The 24793-nt window shown below is 34.2% G+C and overlaps 1 protein-coding gene across 1 annotated transcript; it reads left to right on the forward strand.

Annotated features, from left to right (window-relative positions):
* The first annotated feature begins 397 nt into the window (after positions 1-397).
* LOC114249274 (uncharacterized) lies at positions 398-23043 on the forward strand. The gene is made up of 2 exons (XM_028182780.2): positions 398-803; positions 21897-23043. Exons 1-2 carry the CDS (start codon positions 646-648, stop codon positions 22207-22209), a joined length of 471 nt encoding a protein of 156 aa, XP_028038581.2. The 5' UTR covers positions 398-645; the 3' UTR covers positions 22210-23043.
* Positions 23044-24793: the final 1750 nt, after the last annotated feature.

Genomic DNA, 24793 nt, shown 5'->3' on the forward strand with positions numbered 1-24793 from the left:
CTATTTATAATCAAAAGAACAAATAATAGAGGGAAAATCATAGACTCCGAAAATATTTACTGTAATCAGTATTAATGTGTACTGTGGAGTAGTGACTTGGATAACACATTAAACAGAATTCTAAAAATAGCTGTGTACATTGAACCAAACAGATAATCGATATAACATCCCATTCCGTGCACGCTGCAATATATTAACCAGTACTTGCAGCTGAATGTTCAAAAATATCAACACCCGATGAAAGAGTCGTTAAGACACGAACCAACGATCCTGTACCGAAAGAGGTCTGATATCTCCGAACTCATTAGTAAATGGTTGTTTAAAATTCCATTACTAAAAAAAAAAAAATAAAAATACAAATACACTTAATAATCTCCGAACTGAGTCATCTTTCGTCATTCGACGTGCCGTTCCGTGCTGTAGTGGAATTCTCAGGGCCACCATCGCATCAGTTCGCGTGCACCGGCGCCCGAGAACGGTCATATTTATCGTGTTACTCGTCAGAGAATTTTATCGCTATTTTCGTTCGAGCCGTTCTATTGATAAGTCAAACTACCCTTTCGTTTACTAGCCGGAGCACGATTTTGGACGGTCTTATTTAAATTCGTGGACCGCGCTACTGGTATCGGGATACGGTCCGGGCTGATGAGTGAATTTACGAAAAGTGAGTGGAAAAAAGTTAGTGAGGGGAGCGCGATGGAGACCTGCCATAAACTGTACACATGGGTCAACCATACAGTTCTCATGTTACTTTTCCAGATATTCTGGAAGGTCAGTCAAATATCGGACTATTTGAAGGGGAGGTAAGGAAAAATTTGAAATAAAAAAACTTTATTTTTGTACCTACATCTACAAATATCGCTGCTGGAAGTAATGTTTTCGAACAAACAACTGTAACAAAACAATTTCGTAACAAACCGCATTTGGCATTCGACTTTAAATACTCGTATTCGACTTAGTTTAAAGAATCCAAGAAAAATACTGAGTTCGCTTGGACGCAACGTGGTACTTATTAAATCTTGGGTAACCACACTTCATTATATTATCAAGTGATAAGAGTTGCACCAGACAAGGCTTAATACGAATTTCTTAAGAATGACATCAGCGTCGTAGCATTTAGTTTTCATCGAGTTTACAAAAAGGTCAGCTCCTAATATTTACGTACGTACTTTATGTTTCGACATTCAATTCGAATATATTCTTTAACGAAAGTCATTAAAAATTTTATGTTGATAAGAAAATTTAGTTCTATCGACAACTAATGTTCAAACTGATTGAATTTAAATAGGACTACACATTTTTACATACCTGTAGTCTAAATTCGTTTCGTGATGTCCTCAATTACTAATTTCTATTTATTTGAACTGATGGCATTATTATGAGATAAAAAATATTGGTCTAGATTGCTCAATGGACTCACTGGCCCTGGTGTCAATTGGTTACCAGAGTCCTGGCGTTAATTGATGCACCCCGTAAACTCCCCACCCTGAAGCTTTTTTGCCTACCTAGTTACCTACCTACTTAATAGGCTCGGCCCAAATATTCTGGCCTAATAGTGAACGATGGGTAAGCTCGCGAGCCTGAAATAATTTTGCTCACGTTTGCCCTAGCAAGAGCAGGACTTTGCTGAATCTACCATAGAATCGGAATTGCGACCCATTAAAAATAATCGGCCAAAGCCTCAATGGGTTGAGTCTGTGGATTAAGTTGCAAGTTGAAATCTTCGATGAGAATGGTGATCGATGCTTGGAATGCCTATAAGCGTAGAGGGGATCGGGAGGATCCGAAAGGAAGTCTAGGGCGACGGTAGTTATTTGTTACCTTGAAAAATGAGGACCAATGTCTCAATTTTATTGCATAATGGCTGTGCCCAAAACTGACGGGATTACTGCTTCATGTCAAAGTAGGTAAGACGTTAGTATTGCCCCATCTGGGGTAGTCCGAACTATTATTAATTTTAAACCAAACAATCCTTGATTTGTGTGAATAAATTTATAAGGAACCAAAAGCTAAATACGTGCATATGATGAATAAGAATAAAAAGTAACATTGTTGTATATCGTAAAATTACGATAAATCGATAAAATTGTATTTGTTGAAATCAATAATCAAACATTACGGCCTATTGGATATCGGTTATCTAGTACTTGAAAGTGTTTAGAATAATCATTCTAAGAATTCTTTATCTCTAATCAACTAGGTCTTGTTATGTTAATGGACAGCGATAATATAGTTTCTGTAAGATAATTCAAATTAAATACATTCGTTAGCTCATGAGCTATTATCATCAATGAAAATTTTACAAAGGCGCAAGTTGTACTTCCGTGCCGGTCAGTCAGGTTTCTGACACGCTCTTCAAAGGTCAAGGTATTCTATATCTTTCACTAGAACCCGCATACTGTCGGAAACTTGACGGATCATTCATCCGGTTTCAATGTTCGCGGTAAAAAGGACGAAGTATCATCCAAATCTGTTAAATGTGTAAAAGGCTTACTTTGAAACACTTACGAATATGCGTGCATAAGTCGAATCTGGCCCGTTTTGCTGGCCGATCTTTGATTTGACTTTAATTCTATCTCTCTCTCTATCAAACTTCACAGGATCACCCACTAGACACATCGGAAGATTATCTGACAATTTAATCTGAATTAGTCATAGTTTCAGAGTCAATCGGGTACACATAATCGACTTATAAAATATATAGATATAATAAATAAATAGGGATGTACCGACCAAAACATCCTGGCTTTAAGTTTGACAAACAAACTTTAGTTGTAAGATATAATTTGGTTCCAATTATTTTGAGATTCTAGTTACAAAATACTTACCTGAAAGGTGTATGTTGCGGTGGATGGCGAAGTTCCCCGTTAACAAATGACGTGGAAGCAACGCTCCTTTCGTATACACATACACATGGACTTTTATATATACAGTTCATATTAGCAAGCAATTTAAGCCCATTCGTCTCCTTTTATTGCCATATACGGATAGTCGAGCTCACGAGCGTTAAGTGTCAAGTGGTTATCCACATTAGTAAAAAGACCACGTTTTTATTGATTCGTAAAACATTTTCTCATTGTTCGTTTGATTCAAATTTTGTCTACTAACAATTTAACCACAGCTTATCTAAAAACAACATTAGATAATAGCGTAATAGCTATAGACTCTGTCGGAAATGTTCGTGATCAAAGTATAATTTACTACTATGTTACGGAAGCATTTATTCGGAACTCACAACGCAGGCCAAATTTTTGAATCGGGACCTTCAAATATGGGCTATCAACTTTAACCATATATGTAGTTATATTGAATAAATAGAAATCGACTCTTTTGGGTTGCTGTCGAGATAACAATTCTACCACAATTTAGATGAAAAAAAAAACAAAAACATAGATAGACAGTGGTTAGTTCTTGTACCAGACCACGAAGTTAGTTGTAAATAAAGTAGTTTTCGTGATTTATCACCACTTCTAATGACAAGTACCATCTAAGTATAATTAATAACTAACAACAAAAACGTTTTAAATACAGTTCACTTAAGTACATATTATAATAGATTGGGGAAAAAGTTTCTTCGCATTTTTTAAGAAAATTTACAACGTTTTTTAATATATATATTTTTTGTTTTTTTTTATTTCTTAGATGTGTGGACGAGCTCACAGCCCACCTGGTGCTAAGTGGTTACTGGAGCCCATAGACATCCACAACGCAAATGCGCCACACACCTTGATATATAGTTCTAAGGTCTCAGTATAGTCACAACGGCTGGCCCACCCTTCAAACCGAAACGCATTACTGCTTCACGGCAGAAATAGGCGGGGCGGTGGTACCTACCCGTGAGGACTCACAAGAGGTCCTACCACCAGTAATTACGCAAATTATAATTTTGCGGGTTTCATTTTTATTGCGTTTTAATTTTTATTGCATTTATATTTTATTGCATATTATTATTATAGGTATATACTTTATTTACATTTAATTAAAGTATGTAGGTACCACTTTGTTCAATAGCTTTTTGTCATCCTGTAGGTAGGGACATGAGCCCATTGCTATATAAATTTTGGAGCTTCTGATCAAAATACCGCGACAATTGGTTTTGGCAGTCTTCTCGTGATGTTATCCTGACACTGCCTAAAGAATTCTGAAGAGACCGAAACAGGTGGAAATCTAAAGGTGCAAGGTCAGGACTATACGGCGGATGCATTAACACCTCCCAGCCAAGCTCTCATAATTTTTGCTTAGTGACTAAAGATGTGTGAGGTCTAGCGTTATCATGATGAAAAACCACACCCCTTATTTTGATTCATTCCGGCCACTTTCTCTCAATTTCTTGCTTTAATCTCATCAGTTATTCGCAGTAGATTTCAGAATCGATGGTCCTGCCTGGTGGTAACAGCTCATAATGAATAATGCCCTTCCAATCCCACCACACACACAGCATCACCTTGTTGCGAGTTAATCCGGGTTTCGCCACAGTCTGTGAAGGCTGACCGGCCTTTGACCACGACCGTTTTCACACGTTCTTGTCGTACGTAATCCACTTTTCATCAGCTTCTTCAAAAATGGTTCGGTTTCATCACGTCGTAATAAGGAATCGCAAATGAGTACACGGTTCATTAGGTTTCTTTCAATGAGCTCGTGAGGTACCCAAATATCGAGCTTTTTTGTGTATCCAGTTTTTTCAAATGCGCCTAAACTGTTTCGTGGTCAATTCCCAGTTCTTCAGCTACGTCGTAACTACTGATATGCCGATCTTACTCCACTTTTTCAAAAATGGCATCCATTTTATCCGTAATAGGGCGACCAGAGCGACATGCATTTTTGACATCAAAATTTCCGGATTGAAAATGCTTCTGCGATCCTTATTCTACAATATATGTATATTATATATTATCCTATTCGTATTTTATGATATCAAAAGGTAACAATGCGATTGTCGTCATAATGTATCAGTACTAACAGTTAAAGTCACGGAATGTAAACAGAAACAATATGTTTGTACCTTACATTGGTTTATTTGCATTTTTATCGCGTGCTTCGAACTGATGAATTTGTTTGTTTAACGATGTTTCATTGTTTTGTTTTGCACTAGAAGTTCGCCGTCGTTTCAACTATCATATATCTGTAATTCAGAATGGATGGAATGCGTTTTCACGGCGTAAAAAAGGTGCTATAATCTATAAACTACCCAACAATGTGTAGATCTGTTTATAAGTGTTATAGATACGATCTTTTTACATAATACACATAACTGCTATACTGTTTTCCTGATCGTACCCTTGGTAGAGAATGCTTTAGGCGTGAAGTCCACCGATGCTCATTAATTTGCATAAAGTGTAATAAAAAAATTAATATAACATTTACAAATATAAGTTTGTTTGTATATTTCTGCGAAAGTAATTCAATTATACCAACAAACATACCAACGTACAAACATTCACATCAACAAAAATACCTTCTTCATTATATACACTGAAATTGTACTGTAATCCGATGTGTCTGAAGACATTGAAGAAAAATATAAAGCGGTGACTAAAGAGAGCAATAAACATGAGCCGGCGATATTAATGTTCATTTCTGCCTGTCTCTTTGTTTGTTTTCGCATACTACTGAACCCATTTTTTCATCAATACTTTTTTACAGATAGACAGAGATTTTGAAAATAAAAATATTCTATCAAGATGTTGCAATGGTGCCGCCATTTAAAGATTTATGGCTTTATATACTGTTCGATGATGGAATTTTGTACAGCAAAGGATATTAATAATACGCCAAAGTTACTGTATCTGTTTGTTTTCATGTCAAAACCGATTTCTACGAAATTCAATGTGAGAATACCCGAGGAAATAATATAGACCACCTTTCATCCCACTGTTGAACACTGGTCTCCGTCCATGATACATTAAGCATAAGCCGTAGTACGTGCGAGATGAAAGCTAGTTTATGCTCTTAGTGTGGATTAGAGGATTATGCAAGATTATTTTCTGTTTGATTAGATTTCAGAAGATTTCATACTACATATGTGACACAACACCACGGATAAAAAACTTATATTTCTCGTCCGTAGGTAGAGTCTTCACCTTAATTCGTAACTTAAACCTCCCACTGATTACCCTCGCATTTGCCAAACAGATGACGTCACTAGCTAAGAACACGGCCCAACTCAAATTTCTTTAGTTTCCAGCAGAGACAAAAAAAAAGCCAAAGCCTTATTTGATATTGAATTTGAATGTACCTCGAAAAAATCATAATTTCCGTCATGACTATCGATCTAATCTTTATTAGTAACAAATAGACTTGTGTATTTTAGCAGCTACATTTAACAATGTTTATAATTAATTATATAACTTTTCTCAATTAATTAATCGTCGCAGACTTCTACTTTCCACCTGATTATGTCAAGTATTCGACGTCAGATGCACGTTGTGTTAGTCTGTCAATAAAATTAAGTACGTCCTTTGAAACAGCTTGATCTTGCGATAATCTTATGGCCCATTAAAATGTAAATTGGGTTGATTTTGGCAACTAATAAAACTTTACGATCTGTAGTTGGATTAAAACGCGTGTTCCCAACTTGAAGTAAAGGTCAAAACGTTTGTTGCAAATGATGTGACAATAAAAACCAGCAGCCTAACGACAAGTTCTTTTATTTGTGCGAGAATGCAGAAAGCAGGTAGAAATGGCTGGCACGGCTTGTTTTATTAACACTATCCCCCCTTCGTTGGCTTTGGCTGGCGGCGGCGGTGGCTGTGGCTGTGGCTGTGGCTGTGGCGGAAGGAGGCGTGTTAACATGGCTTGGCGGCTTGGCTGGCGGCAGGGCATGACAGCTGACGTCACGTCCGTTACACGTTGGATTATTACGTACATGGTTATGAAAATTTCGACAAATTCGTAAATATTTTCTTTCTTATAGAAAAGTTTTTTTATCAGACCAGCACTTTACTTAGTGCTTTATTCTTTTAAATTAAATATTCAATTCACAAAGTGTATTATTGTATATTTTATTATATGGTTACATACATTAAAAAAAATTGTCTTTTATGTTGTGTGCACTGATAGAAAAGTCAGACAGAATATGAATTGATAAAAGTTTATTTGATTGATTTCATATTGTATTTCTTTTAAGCTCAACGACCATCATTTATTCCAATACGCTTGCGCTAGGGCTTAGGTTAGGTCTCTTCTGAGGAATTGGGGGAGGTGGAGAACCTTGGCTATCCTCGTCTCCCTCTTCTTCTCTGGAGGCGCCGGAGTTCGACATAACTCGGTCCGTTACCCCCCCTCGACCGGGTATCCGTAGACGGATTCCCCAGCGTTAATTCTCTCATGTTTTCGCCCACCCATCCGGGCGTAGTTGTAATAGCCCCAGCGGATATGTATGGAAAAAAGAAAGCAAAAAAGCTCCAATAGGTATAGTATATATCCACATTAGTATCTCAAAAATAAGTAAACCAATTATAACTTATTTCATAATAAAGTAAAGTACATATTTATTATAAACTTTCAACAAATACATATAAGGCTCAATCGATTTGTGACGGTATGATAGCGAATCTAGAAATGTGTGTCTAAGCAAACACGAAGTGTCATTATTCAAAGGTCACCTTCGTGATCATATCCGAGGTCACAGCTAGGTGGGTAAACAGTAGACTTCGTCAATTTGTTACTATTGTTTATTTGTTATTATGGTTACATCCAAAAAGATAATACAAATACTGTTGTTTTACTATTGGCTTAGTATTCAGTAAATATTTAGGTTTTATCTTCAATGTTATTTAATCATTATGTCCGATAAAATTTTATCATACAATTAAAACTAATTATCTCTAACACATTCGTTTAAAAAGTTTTTGGACTAGAAATACAGCTAATGTTACCTACATAAGTAGTATCGTACTTACTTATTTTATACCATATTACCTGAACTTATTATCTTGTCTCAGGCAGGAGGGCCGTTATCAAGCTGTGATATCTATGGGCTCTTAGACCTACTAAACTATTACAAAGTGGGCCCTGAACTCGTAATAACATGTAATAGCTTATATATAAAAATATGCAAACTAATAAAATCCCAATAACCAATGATAAATAATCAAATTAGTACTTAGTCAAAGAACAATAATAATTGACATTGTTTCCCATCACTATTACTAACTATCAATTTCGAAACGCTTTATATTGCACTCTGTAACTCATATATTACATTAGTGATGATAGCCTTTTGAAAATAGTGTTGAACTAATATTTTTTCAACCGACTCAGTCCATTACGCCGTGCCTTTTACAATAAATCAAGTTTGACTTTCAATACGAGGCCTTTTGTCACCATTCTCCATAAGAATTTGGCAAGTATAATATTTCGTACATCACATTTCATCCAAATTACTAGATAGATACCTACTTTTTGCTAAATTATGATTTGCTTTTGATACAGAAAAAAGTTCCTGTACATAATTTCTAGAACGACTTCCGAACTGTTTACCATGTTAAGTAAAGTATAAAGTATTGTTAATGTACTATTTTGCCATCTGTTGGTAAATCAATTTTTGTTAAGTTTGGTGTATGTTTATAGGTGTATATTGGTGTATGCTTATATAACGTTATACAGCTTTAATTTTATCAACATACATTTTTCTGGGTAAACAGTTTTTTGTCAAAATTTCAAACGACATACCTACTTGTAATTTAAAAACTAAAAAAACTGGCTAAAATAGGAGACCGAAGTAATAATTTTCATCTTTTTTTTAATCCAGTTTATACTTGCGATACGATATTAGAACGAAATTTTAAAATTATTAAATTAGCATCGGTCTTTAATAAGTGTCCAAGTTCCCTAGCTAATAGGACATCTTGACATATAAAAATTCAGTTACATACAAACATACATAAGTACCAAGTTCATGAATGAGTATTAAAAAGAAAATTGAATACAACAAACCAACATAAAGCTTGTTGTGTCACTGATTTTGGTCGGATTTCGATAACTCTGAGAACGTTAGTATACTTAATCAGTAAGCGTCCGTGACCTAATGGGTGAGATCCGGTGTATTCGAATCAAGTGATGTTACTATGTGGGGGTCAAGCCCTATTTTTTCAAGTAAACACATGTCTAACAAATGATAACGGACAACTACTATGGTAAAGGAATAAATAGATTAGTTTACATAGAAGATTCGAAGATAGAGATATATAAGTAACTAGCTGTACCCACCCGCTTCGCTGGGCATTTAAAATTAACATTATTATTTCTCACCCCCACAACGATTCTCATCATTAACCCAGTCCAACGCTCATATAAATATTAGCCTATCCATTAAGTACATGTATTTTCTACATGGATACCAAGGTTCAAGTCAATCGGATGCAGGTTCAGTAGTTATAACGGAACATCCGTAAAAACCACTGTAGATTTATATATTAGTATAGATTAAGAAATTAAGCGCGTGGACTTTCGCTCTAAGATTATTAATCTTTTGGGCGGGGCGTAGGAAGTATTTGGGAAGTAAGCAGGTAAAAACGGATACTGCTATTACGGGAAGTAACTAGCTAGAGGTGACTAGGATCGCATATTAGTACCCTCAACTCCACGATAAAAAAACAACTACTAGATTTTATCGTCAGTTAAATTAAGTCTATGGCAGTAAAGGAAAAGTTATTAAAACACGAAATGCTTCTAACAATTTTTTCGTTCGCTCTATTGCTTTATTAAAGTTTTATAACACGCCTAGCCTGTAGATGTTTAAGGGTAGTTGAACGTTTTAGCGTTAAGGTCGCGTGTTGAATGTTATTGTGCCACACCCGCAGAGGCCACATACAAACTATAACTAAGCCAGTTTTGAAAGCAAACGCTGGAGTAGTGGGCGGGTCGGTTGCTGAGATTCAACGGGTCTCTAAAAATAACCTATTACAGTTTCTCGATCACACGATCCGGTTTTGACAGATATAAGTCTGAAGATAATTACTTAACAGTTTCTTAAAGCATCGTAAAAATGTGATCTTGTTGTCGATGATCTGAATAATGATAGAATTTCGGATTTCGTAGTATGGCAATCTGAAATGACAACCACATAATTTAAGGACCACACACAAAAGAAACTCTGAATGCCTAAAAAGTTTTATTATCAAGTAGTCTCATTAAAAACGGGTGCGGTATGGTATTTTTAATGAGACCACAGATTTTAAAATAAAAAAAAGAGTACATATGCGTGTGTGTGCCAAACACATGGTAAAATAATGGTGTGTAAAGTTTTTTTTATTGATTTAATGTATTTTTTAAGTAAAATTAAAAAAATATTAGCATTCGGCACTTCTTTTCTATATTCACTATAAGTGTGGGAAATTTCATACTCCTCCGTCAGTGCAATTTTCATAAAAAAGGGTACAAAGTTTTTGCTTCACCTATTAATATATAGATTAACATAGGATCTGAATATAATGTTAAAGATATAAATAGACATATTTTGTTAGAATAGATTATTAGAATCTATTACGCAGTTGTTGCGGCCACTGCAATCAAACGCGTAAACGGACTCGTGTGACCTCAAACGAAAGTAAGTCCAAATGGTACAAACGTACTTTTAATGATACAATAATACACTTTTGTTATCCATGTCACGTGCAAAATTATCTGCTTTCAATCGATAGTGTCGCGCAAAGGAAAGTGTACGCTAACACACCGGCACAGGGCTGAAATTTAGATGAAAATCAAATCCAGGTGAGGGATTTCATGACCACGCGGTACAATTATAAAATGTATGCACGTTTAATGATGTGGTGTATGTTCACATACATACCACTGTGAGAGGTCATGATAAAAAGATAAAATGGGGTTTTGGAGGGCGACTAATTTATTGCATTTTTTACTCAATTTGGTAATAAAGATTATCTATTTGGATTTATATCCCAAGTGTAGCCGCAGATATAAAGATAGGTTTCCCGTTTCGATATTGACATATTAATATAATTTTTTCAATCGATTTCATTGAAAATCTTATAATAACTAGAGGTCCCGCAGTAGTCGAAATTCGACTATAATTAATTGGAATTGTAAGTTTGTACACTATTATGATTGTATTTTATACTTCTATAATTACAAATTTCGCCACTATAAAAAATATTAACAAAGACAAACAAAATTTAATCTATTCTCAATTTGACAACAGACGCCAAGAACAAAAGTTTGACAATAAATAGTATGCATGCGTGTGTGCGTTAAATCATGGTATGTAGTGTGTGTAATGTTTTCTTTATTGATTTAATGTATTTTTTATGCATTACTTAAAAAAAATATTAGCATTGTGCACTTCTTCTCTATATTCTCTATAAGTGTGCAAAATTTCATACTCCTCCGTCCGCGTAATTTTCGTAAAAAGAGATTGCTTCACGTATTAATATATAAATAATAATAGGTAGATATTAATACCAGTTAAAATGATATCCCAATTATAATTACAATTTTGCTCACGAAATTTACTAAGCTAATAAAAAAGTGTCTGTCTGCTATTTAGCATAAATTATACTCTACCGATTTGAAAAAAAAATAAAGAAAGTGAAAGAGATTATGTTCATATTATATGCAAACGATTGCCCAGAATAGCCACATGTGTGACATCAACGTAATGGACACATTATGTCTGTCAAAGTATCTATGTATATATTAATACGTGAAGCAAAAACTTTGTATCCCTTTTGACGAATTACGCGGACGGAGGAGTATGAAATTTTCCACACTTATAGAGAATATAGAGAAGAAGTGCACAATGCTAATATTTTTTTTAATTAATGCGTAAAAGATACTTTAAATCAATAAAGAAAACATTACACACACTACATACCAAGTATTTGACGCACACACGAATGCATACTATTTATTGTCAAGCTTTTGTTCTTGACGTCTGTGGTCAAATTGAGAATAGATTAAATATTGTTTGTCTTTATTAATATTTTTTTATAGAGTAGCCTTGGCGAAATTTGTGGGTATAAAATACAATCATAATAGTGTACAAACTTACAATTCAAATTAATTATAGTCGAATTTCGACTACTGCGGGACCTCTAGTTTATTATAATAATTCGGGATGTATACAGCGTATTGTGCTCCATCGCAGATGAGTCCTAGGTCCGTCCACCTGTCCTGGTAAAACTGGAAAGTTTCTCCGGCCAAGACTAAACCTTCCTTAAAAAAAACTATATTTTTTAGTTGACAATATATTCCATTTAAATGATAAATATCTTTTACCAAAACGTCAAGCAATGAATCGACCTCTGTCCGAAATTTCTGGAGAACGTACCAAGATTGCTTAAAAAAACCCAGCTGGTCCACTAGCGACTGTTACATCGAAACAATTTATATTCCAATTTTATTGGAAATAACCAAATAATTTATGCTGATGATTTTCTTAAATTGTAAGATAATTGCGATCTTCGATCAGTATTTAAATATATATTTGTAATTTAACCTGCGCAAGAACTTCTGAGCTAATAACAAACTATGATTGTTGCGAAGTATTTCAAATTGTGGTGCAATGTTCCTAAAATGCTACCTGAATTTGTACAAAATTTTCTACCGGTAGGTACTTTTATAGACTTTAATAAAAACTTAAAATGTATACTGATCGATCTCGGATAATTTAGAATTGGGTAATATTGAACAGACACAGTTACATTCATATGTGTCAACGAACAATGAAATCCAGTATCGATTTTTTTATCATCATAATTGACTACGAATTTACTCATAGACGGGTCATTGACCTGACCGTGATACTTGGTGACATAAATGTAAGAATCAATGTTATTTTAACAAACCATTTGTTTATATTATATTTTGTTTTGTCGAGTAGGTTGATAAAGACGAAACCACATTTAGTGATTGTAAATTCGTTTCTGCACTATTTTGACATTAATTATTAAAATTAATGGTAATTGAACTTGTTAAACATCTTATATCGCAAGAAGGCCAACAGCTATCATGTCTCTTCTGTGGCTTTGAGATTGGAAGCGATTTACTCCCAGCGTGTGGGTCAATCAAACGTTATCATGTTCTCGCATTTGTATAAATAATTTATTTAAGAAATAAAACGGAATTATTTATAGGACTTCATAATTATTGTAATGAACTGAAATAAATAGATGAGTCATCTTGGTTGCTCACACTTAAGTGATTCACAAAGAATTACGTCAGTCAAGCAAATATAAGTCAAGTAAACATGGTACTTAATTATTATTTTCTAGAAGAAAAGTACTACTCCTCAATAAAATAGATTTTGATCAACAAAGATACATGTTATATTGGGGTTAATTATTGTCCTTATATCCGCGGTTATAAGATTTAAAATATACCAGAGCCTAAGAGAGTCTCAAAAATATTTTTTAAACATAATCACGAAACTATTATTAGGACATTTGTTATCATTCAAAATTATGGCATTAACTTTACAAAGATTAGCTGAACAATACTTCATTAGTTGTGACGTCATTCAAAATCAAAATAAGTAAAAAAATAACCAGATATTACTATATTCTAAAATAACACATAAAATTTACAAAAACACTAAGTTACTGAATAATCTTTTTAATTTCAATAAGATCTATTTTGGTTAATTTTTACATTGTTTTTTATCTTTTTTGTTAGTGTCTCTTACATTTCGCCCAAATTGTTAGTTTTGTCATATTATTACATTACGAATACCATTTACTTTTTTATCTTTGAATAAACAGAATCTTATTTATAATTTTTTCGCTCAAGAAATTCAATTTCAATGCAAATTTCATTGTTCTAAGATGTATACATTAAAAATTCCCTTAGATAATAATGTTTATGCGCAAATAAAAACAAACTACATTTTTAATGGATTCATATTATTATTTTCGCATTGCGAACAACCCAACTGCCAAATTGAAAAAAAATAAACTATACTATACCTAAAATAGGCTGTAACCTAAACCATTGACAAATATACAAATTTACAGATACCAACCGCACTTAGAATTCTTTTACATCTACGTGTTCTTTAAGTTATGGTTCGAGGAAATGTGAGATAACTAAGAACGATTACGATGTACATAGGTGCTTAACAAGTGCTTTGCGAGTACACTGCTTAAGTTTAGATTATCCGCGTTCGAAATATTAAAACTCAAAGATTAAATTTATTGTTGTCTTTTTTGTTTTACTCATAAATAAATAGTTTATGTATTAATCTTATTAAATCTAAAAACTAAATTAATTCGGAATTGCTTTTAAAAACAAAACGCATTGAATTGATAGTAATTTCGATAGTCAATCGTTTTTAACTACCATCTTTGAGTGGCTATGAATTTCTATCGTCTAGGCCTGTCTAGGGCAATCGATACAAAAGTTTTTTTTTCTACCTATCCCAGTAACCTCGAGGGGTTATTCTACCTTCACCGGACGTGTAGGTGAACTCACGGGGCTCAGTCTGGCAACTTTGCCGACACTAGACCTAGGAAGAGCAGTGCTTTTGAATCTACCACGATCAAATCACGACCCACTGAAAAGATCTTGTGAGAAATTCAGTGGGCTGTGTCTGTGAGTTGATTTTCATGGCGAACCCTTCAACCATTCGGCGAGTTCGACGAGAACGGTTACCGGTTATTTTGTTATGGTAGTAATGTGAACTTTTTGACTTCGATTTATTGACTTTGCCCTCAAGCTAACGACATTAACGCAGTGCTTTCTAGTTATAGGTTTCGTAATCAAAATAAATCACTAGACAACCTATCCTTCTAGAATAGTCTAGAACGATATAAAAGAATGCTACACATCAAAATACTTTTACGGTCCTAGAGCACAAGGGTAATGGTAATTGCCAAACAGCACCGATAGTGGAAGCACGGCAAAGCCTATCGCTATTGGTTGGCACAGTGCATCTTGCTCAAGTTAAACCTCGCAGATACTGTCTGCATTTACTAAAGAAGATACCCGTTTTCACAAACTTTAATGGTTTTAGCTTAGGCAGAAAAAGAAACCTGATTGGAAAACACATTATCTGTCCCGAGAAGTTCAAGAATAGCCAACGAAAGCAGTTTCCTTTGGTTTTCGCGAGCCGTAGATATAATTAAAACTACGAGTATGTGCATATGTGGCAGGAAGCCAACATAAAACACAAGATATTTGTCAGATGCCGGAATCTCGCTTAGGACATTTTCAAGATAAGCTTGCATATAATATACAGGTTCGGAACAATAACATTCGGAACTTCGGTCTGCCGAACAATCCGCTCGGTTATTCCCACATATACTTTTACGATTTGATCTCGGGCTTATTAGTGTCAATTTATTATTTCCGACGTTACGAATACTGTAACAGTTTTTGTCGTCGGTAGTGGTATCGAAGGGCGCTTCACATATGAGTGAATGCCGGTCATTTATTGGTGGTTTCTTTTTTTTTTCTACCTAAGCTGAGAGCCTTGAGGGACTATATCAGCGTAACCTTAACTAGTAGGTGAGCTCACGGGGCTCAAACCTGACGACGTTGCTAACACGAACCCTAGCAAGAGCCGTGCTTCGCAGAATATACCACCGGGTCGAAAACGCGACACACTGAGAAGATCCGGCGAGAATTTCAGTGGGCTGTGTCTGAGGGCTAATTTACTCGTCGAGCCCTTCGTCGCAAGCGACGGGTTCGACGAGAACGATGACCGGTGCTTGAGGTACCTAAAAGCACCGTTAGTGGATCGGGAGGATCCAAAATGACGTGAGGTGGTTTCAAAGATTTTTGCGAGTCGAACATTAAATTTCATTATCCTACTGTGAATAATTTAATAAAAACACAAATTTTTAAATAAACCTTTGATATGTATAAAATTAATAATTTTAATCTTAAATATTTAAAAACTAATAATATTTAAATTGAAAGTAAATCGTTGTATTCCTTTCCTTTGTTTACGCACATTTTTATATTATACTAGAGGTCCCGCAGTAATCGAAATTCGACTATAATTAATTGGGATTGTAAGTTTGTACACTATTATGATTGTATTTGATACTTCTATAATCACAAATTTCGCAAAGACCACACTATAAAAAATATTAACAAAGACAAACAATATTTAATCTATTCTCAATTTGACAACAGATGTCAAGAACAAAAGTTTGACAATAAATAGTATGCATGCGTGTGTGCGTCAAATACATGGTATGTAGTGTGTGTAATGTTTTCTTTATTGATTTAATGTATCTTTTATGCATTATTTAAAAAAAATATTAGCATTCTGCACTTCTTCTCTATATTTTCTATAAGTGTGGAAAATTTCATACTCCACCGTCCGCGCAATTTTCGTAAAAAGGGATACAAAGTTTTTGCTTCACGTATTAATATATAGATTTGTCAAATTACTTTTTAAGTGATAACACTTCAAAAATGTTTACTCGTCTCGTTTACACCGTGGAGAATCTATTTGTATTTTGTGTCATTTTGATGAAAGAAAAAATTTCAGTAAGTATTTTACAGCATAGACCTTGTCGTCTGTCATTTCGACCGACCAACGTTCTGTTTGGATACAGATCGAGAACATTCTCGGTTTTCAATAATTAAAAAACAACATTTTTAGTTTGATTCACGGATCTATAAATACTGTCGTATAGTTTCGATTTCTGGTGCTAATTTTGTGGAATAGATTAATGGAGAATATATTATAGAATAACGCGCATTTGATAGGATCTAATCATTCAGACAGATTCTATTTTTTGTAAGAGATTAATTACATGCGGTTACCATATGAGTTACGCTATCTGTCGTCAAATAACACAAATGAATAACCTGTCCTGGTGAAACTGGAAAGGCCTCCGGGCCACCAGTAATAATTCAATCATAAAAAAAAAAAAAAACAAATGAATATCGAAATAACTGGAACTATTCCGGTAAATAGTTTAATTTAACACGAGTCCAAGCTGGTAACTATATCAAACTAACTTACACGTTCACCATGGATTAATGATGAAAGAATAACATTGTTTAATAAAATCAAACCCGCATAAATAGGGTGATGTTACATATGGCAGGGCATTGATTAAAAAAACTAGGTGCTACCAATCGAATTAATTCTGCCGCGAAACGGTCAGCTGGTTCGGCATTAAAAGTAAGAGCGCCATGATAGAAATTAAAATGAGACTTTCACTTTTGTCTTTAGAGTATAAATCACCTTTGTGTGTGTTATAGATGATGTGTTATGGGTAACAGAAACTGACATAAATTCTTATATGCGTTTAAATTTATTGTCATTATTATTAGGGAGTCCAACACTCATAAATATTAGCCTATCCATTAAATACATGTATTTTCTACATGGATACCAAGTTTCAAGTCAATCGGATGCATGGTTCAGTAGTTATAACGCAGTATACGTAAAAACCACTGCAGATTTATATATTACTATAGATATAGATACATATCTAGAGAGATACATATCTACACACAGACAAAAAGAAAATAATCCTGTTCCATCACATGAATGTTTTCCTGATGTGGGAAATGAACCCACAGACCTTGGTGCAACAGTCTCCACTAACTATTGCATCATCGAGTCAATCAAAAAATTGTTTTTAATAATGTTTCATAATTGATAGTCCAGTATTTGAAATCTTGAGTTACGAAGAATAACAAAGATTAGGTAACTAAGTCGCGTTGCATATTAATAACAGATATACATATTTAAATATTTAACATTAGCCGGCTTTTAAATTTAATTGATATTACCACTGCAGAAGTGGTTTATTCCGCACGTGCTCTTTTTGTATTTACGTCGTTATAATACTGAAACAAAACAAAAAGATATACGTCAAACCTGGATAAGCTAGAGTTCAAGGGAGCACAATCTCATTCTCGCTTATAGAGGTTTCTCACTAACCCGAGTTTTTCGCTAATGCTCCCTCTGAATTACATTTCGCGATTTTCCGGATTCAAACGCATTCACTATTTTAAGTTTATCACTTAATGACAGTACTTTAATTTTCCGTTTTGACATGATGCAGAACAGCTTTTCTTCGCAATTGATTAACGATAAACTGAGTAAGTCCGACAAACAGGGCGGTACACAGGCACACGTGTCCATTCGAAATATTCTAATTTACTCTCGCTACAGAATGAGAGATATATTATTTTGCTTGACGTCGTTTTGTCACTGATTAGTAGGTAGTTAGTAGGTTTTATTTTATTTTATTTTTTATCCTACCTATTCTAGTGACCTCTAACATACATAGGTCTGAAGCTAATATAAAAGCGTATTAAAAAGTTATACGTTGCAAACGTCATGAAGGAGATCCCTTATCAAACATTTATCATTATATGTATTTGTTGTGGCATATAATTTGTATATTTAGCTTGAAATAAAAATTTAAAATAGGTTTGGATACTTAAATTTGTGGAGAATGTATTTCCCTTCGTTTATACGTTATGTTTCAAAAGATATGTCAGAATAAAGATTTATAAGATTTATATGTACTCAAGTTGCGGATAAGGCATTCTACTTATTATATTTTTTTTTAAATAAAAAGGAAACGATCGCTTTAAGCTATAGTAAATTTGAATTTGAATTTAGAATCGTTGTGGATGTGGTGTTCTTGCATGTGCTTTCATTACGGATCCTCACGATCCATTAACGGTGTTTTTAGGTACCACAATCGCGTCAAACCCGTCGCTCGCGACGAAGAGCTTGACGAGTGAATTAACCCATAGACACAGCCCGCTGAGTTTCTCGCCGGATATTCTCAGTGGGTCGCGTTTCCGATCCGGTGGCAGATTCTGCGAAGTACTGCTCTTGCTAGGATTAGTGTCGTAAGGTTTGAGCCCCGTGAGCTCACCTACACGCCAAGGAGACGCTGAAATATTCTCTCAAGGCTATCAGCTAAGGTAGGAAAAAAAACACGTGCTTAACAAACATTCTATTGAGCGCTAAATACGTTTTTATATTTAGCCATTTTGACACATTTTATGCGAATTAATTCGTGTTTATGTGAGAACAATATTTGTAATTACATATTGCGGTGACATTATCTAGATACGTCGAATGTTTTAAGTTTTTTTTTTGTTTTTTATTGCTTAGATGGGTAGACGAGCTCACAGCCCACCTGGTGTTAAGTGGTTACTGGAGCCCATAGACATCTACAACGTAAATGCGCCACCCACCTTGAAATGTAACGGGTGCGACTAGTCCGACTTAAAATTTCGTAGACAGGTTGTAATTAATTTATTGATTGTACATATGCACATGGCACGTGTTCACGAACAACTCTAAGGAGTAACGACTAATATTGGGTAGAAAATGAAACCCGCAAAAACGTATAATTTACGTAAATACTGGCCTTTATGAGCCCGCACACATAGCACCAGTATTCTCCCTATTTCTGTCACAAGACGTGCATTCCAGTTTGAAGGTTAGGACAACCATAAATTGAAACTTCAATCTCATTTCTCTAGAAACGTCAGAATCTATTTCGCGCCATATTTTGAACAACAAATAAAAAGCGTTACAGTATTACAATTTGTGCCGGACATTACATAACCACAATTCTAATGTAACATGAATACATATAATAAATCTTTAATTCGTTTGTATCGGGATATCGTAATCATTATAATTTGTTTGTCCAATAAACTGGAGATACGAGTTCAAGTTACAGCTACTACGTACCTAATTCCTAATCCCCAAAATCAATGTCGCAATAATTGGCAATGCGTCACATGATACTATTCTAAATACGCAGATACCACCATCTTGTCTAACTTCGCGAACCAATATCTGAAAACTTTAAAAAGCTTTGTACCGATGCGTTTGAAGCTTTAATCTTACTTTAAGATTCGCAGTAACATCATCACTACATAGTTTAAAACAAAGTCGCTTTCTCTGTCCCTACATCCCTATGTATGCTTAAATCTTTAAAACTACGCAACGGATTTTGATGCGGTTTTTTTTAATAGATAGAGTGATTGAAGAGGAAGGTTTATATGTATAATAACATCTATTAAATAGTGGAAAAATCATTAATAAATTACAGTTACCGAAGCGAAGCGAGGGTGGGTCGTTAGTGTAATATAAATCATACATAAATGTGTCAAACTCCAGTAGGCAGTGTTAAAAGATATGCCGCTGCGTAAAAATAATTTGACAACCAGAAACAATTTGACTCGCGAAATTGGATAAATAGTCTCTGTATCAGACCATTTATACGTAATCATTTCAAATTTAAATAGTTTAATGCGTATTTGCGTGGGTACAACGCGTTGTAGAATAACATGTTGTGAAGTTCGATCGATACTGATATAAAGCATAATAATCTATAGAATTATATGTTCTTGCGTACACTATATCTCTGAACACTGAGGCTAATACATAATCTAAATGTTATTGACCTCATTTAGCTGTCTTATTCGTATAAAACAATATTACACTTAATTTAAAGTATTATCTGAGAAAGGTATGATTTTGAATAATTAGAATTATTAGCTTAGTACTAGCGGCATACTCTCATTGTCTGAATACTTTGCAGAGTCATTACAATGATAAGTATACGAAAGGAGAATGGAAACAATATTAAAGTAGGTGTGTGCGCTAACAAACCTATTTATAGTTGATCCAAATGTTTGCTCTGTCTGTCTTGTGACACCGATTTTATCTACGAATGAAAAAAATTCCCACCCAAGACAATCATAAAGCGAAACTACAAATGTTGGTATACGTAGGATCAAGTATGTTCCTTATCATGAAGTATCAACAAATAAACTTTTCCGACAGTAAAACCTTCGTTGTGGGGATGCCAATAAACTGGTAGAAACGTCTAGAATTGCTTTTTGTTTTTTTTAATAATATTGTTAACGATTTTTTTTTTTTTTTTGTTTCCAAACTTGAAATTCCAGTAACCAATAAAAATGTTTTTTTTTCCCAATGAATATATGAACTGAGAATATTTGTGACTTTGTTTGTTTGTTAGTATTTCAGTAAAGAGCAGTTTTAACAAGCATTTGTATTTAGCGATAGTCACAGCAAAGCGTTTTACGAGTCTTATCTTTTAATGTATTTTCTTTATAAACCACAATTAATGTTACTTTGTATGCTTATCCTCAATTCAGTTTTAAACCAGTCATCCGATTATGATGAAACTTGGTGCAGCTAAAGTCGTCGTGGCCTAAAGGATAAGACGTCCGGTGCATTCGTATCTAACGATGCACCGGTGTTCCAATCCCGCAGGCGGGTACCAATTTTTCTAATCAAATACGTACTTAGCAAATGTTCACGATCGACTTCCACGATGAAGGAAAATCATCGTCTAATAAAAATCAAACCCGCAAAATTATTATTTGCGTAATTACTGGTGGTAGGACCTCATGTGAGTACGCACAGGTAGGTACCACCACCCCCCCTATTTCTGTCGTGAAGCAGTAATGCGCTTCGGCTTGAAGGGTGGGGCAGCCGTTGTAATTATACTGACGCTTTAGAACTTATATCTCAAGGTGGGTGGCGCATTTACGTTGTAAATATCTATGGGCTCCAGTAACAACTTAACACCAGGTGGGCTGTGAGCTCGTCCACCCATCTAAGCAATAAATAAAAAAAGCTATTTTTTACACTGCAGAGATTTTTCTGTTAGTACCATCGATGTACGATAGGTGGCGAATTTATTTCATATCTTCAACAATACTTACAGCAGAACCAGGCTGCATTTCACTGGTCTAATGGATTAAACATTAATTTTCCCTTATTACTATAAATCTTATACATACAGTTTAAGTCTCATTGCACAATGTGTGTTTTTGGTCTCCGATTGCGATAAAACTTGATGCGGTTGTTTCATTAGCGCTTATTTTCATAAAAGCGAATTTCGTTTCGTTTAAATCATGCCTCCTCAATCATGTACTAATGAAATATTTTTTTCTTTCTTCAGATCTGTAGAGAAGCCAAAGAACGAGCTTCAGTTGACGTTCTCGCCGCTAACAAAGGAAATGAAGTTCAAGAGGCACATCAGATCGATGTCCGACGTCCAGAATAGCACCCCACACAGACTGTCCTACCGCTCTCGGAGGGGCAGTAACCACATCCTGCTAACGTACGACTCGGACACACGCACCAGAAGGACCGCCTCAAGGTTCCTATTGACGGATTCGTCTGACTCGAGCGACTACTGCGAATCACCAAAAAAATTAATTTGCTTAGGTCAGAACATAATAAAGCATTCGGATTCCATGAGAATACTGTAAGGCGATAGATCTGATTGAGGAGGCTGTGCAATCTAGTTCGCTAGCTAGATCGATATCACGTCAGGGATATTTTTTAGTATTTGGACTAAATATGTTGTCGTTTACATAAAAACGCACAAAATATTGCATTTTTTATATTGATGATTCGCAGCGAGATGGCTTCTCATTTTACGTGCTATTGTCCGGGTCGTACGTCGGAATGTATAATAATATCCTTTCATAAATTTTTAAGGACGAATAGAATTAATTTCTATGAAAAATTGATTTGCTCGTGAACGGGAACGGCTTTGAAATTGAAGTCCACGTAAAATGTTAGTCAAAACCATATCATTTTAAATTTAGACAAAAATAGAATATATTTGCAGTTAAAATATAACAAAAAAATAAGTAATATCATCATAACTAAACATTAACGGCACCTACAAATTTTGTGCCTAATTTATCAAACAATTTTGGGATCGATTGTAAGAAGAACAAAAATATATGAATAAAAAACAAAATACATTGAACCCAACGTGATTCAGCTAATAAATATAATATTAATATTTCCTAAAAGAGACTGTGATTGAAGTAGAGTAACTAATGTAGTTTATTTTAGGATTCTAAGGTTAAATGTATTTTTAACAATTTATAATTTTCGATGTTAACCTGCAGTTTAAATAGGTTATTGCGTACACACCTTTTATAGTTAACAATTGTATGTATATGGAATTTATCTCAATTTTAAGATTTTAATAATCGAAAAGCATATTATGATTGTCCTATTAAGTTAAAAAAACAAATTGTTTTATTGGTAAATAAAATTTTATGTTAAATAAAATAAAATTCAATGGACAACAGTTTTTTTTCAAACATTTGAACTGAATATGTATAATATATATATATATATATATATATATACCATAATTATACCATAAAACAACGTAATTCTGCACAAAAAATGTTTAACTTTAATTCTCACGTTTTATTCAATATATCTGTATTTTTATTAATAAAATACGATCCATTGGTCTCATGAAAAACTTATCGATATTTCAAGGTGAGTTCAAAGAAAAGTAGTCGATAAAGGGACTATATCGTTAAGATTCACCTAACATTTGACTAATTTTATTGTAAGTTAGTAGCTATGTAAATATAAGATTTAAGTTCTAGAGCTTAGAATTCGGAATGTGATAGGATGAGCAATGGAAGATATTTTGTTATTTATTTAAAAGTCAATAAAATAATGAGTTGTTTAAGATGAAATTCGTGTTTTATTATTTTCAATTACATACATGTTTATTATAAAATCATCGTTTTTCACGGGCGTTTCTGTTAAATAAAGTGTATTATAAATAAACAATTTTAGTAAGAAAGTTCCGAATGTTGTATGCGCGCTCACCAAAATTAAAGTACTAAAACATTACTTGGTTTGAGCAAACTAGTAGCTTATTATTAACTAATAGATGATGGTTTTTTTTTTGATAACGCCATCTTGTTGTGTCTTTAAAGCGATTAGTTGCCCTCAATTAAGAAAAATAGTATTATTATTCGCCAATAGATGTCGGGAAGAGTTGATTATTGAAAACACGAATAAAACAACATTTTCTGAAAATAAATCGTAGCTAGATCGATTTATCGCCCCCGAAATCCGCCGTATACTAAATTTTATGAAAATTGTTGGAGCCGTATCCGAAATTCGTATTATATACATATATATTAATATAGAAGAATTGCTCGTTTAAAGGTATAAGATGAAAAGGTGCCTTATACCGATTCATATTCAGTCGATTTCTTTGAAGATTCAACTTTATCTACTTACTGTCTGCCCTTTAAAATGCCCTGCTTGGAAGTGGGATTTCACTGAGACATATGGTAAATACGTCTATTCTCGTCTGTTTCCAGTAAATTCTTTGGGAATGAAAATATCTATGACCGCATTCCACAAGCTTCCGTTGTTTACAATAATGACTAAGGGCTTATTTCAATATATGTACCGTAATTATCGCTATCAAATAGAAACTGATTTTTTTATTTTATTTTTAACTAACGGGCCATACAGACGTTCTCTCGTAAAAGTATAGAGAAAAAATCCTGAACTTCTTGTAGCGGATCGTAACGTCCAATACTCCCTCTACATGTAAATCCAAGCTATCTAGGAACCTGAATAAACAAACACAAAAAGAACATCAAAAACCGTCCAACAGATTGTCGGATTCATCTTCAACACAGTAATTGTTTTAATTAAATGCGCATTGGAAGACTTAAGCTACATACAACCATACTTTTTGTTGAGAAAATACGTGATAGCAGACCCTTAAACTGTGTCTAATATCACGTAAAGACTGAACATCAACACTAGATTAACATAAATATTTTTTCCTTTAAAATTTCCTCAAAATACCAAAACTATCCCATACGTACAGCGCTGGGACTATTGATGCAAGGTGAATTGGATGACGGTGAGTTCGAAAGTATCAAAAGAAGCATTAATACACGGACTTTCCAAACTTTGGAAATTTTATTTATTTATTTATAGCTGTTGATGAAAAGAAAAAATTTATAAGCATAGATAGAAGAATAGATTTTATTTTCGGGCAGAACG

Source organism: Bombyx mandarina, chromosome 11 (assembly GCF_030267445.1).
Source record: "Bombyx mandarina strain Sakado chromosome 11, ASM3026744v2".
Classification (NCBI taxonomy): domain Eukaryota; kingdom Metazoa; phylum Arthropoda; class Insecta; order Lepidoptera; family Bombycidae; genus Bombyx; species Bombyx mandarina.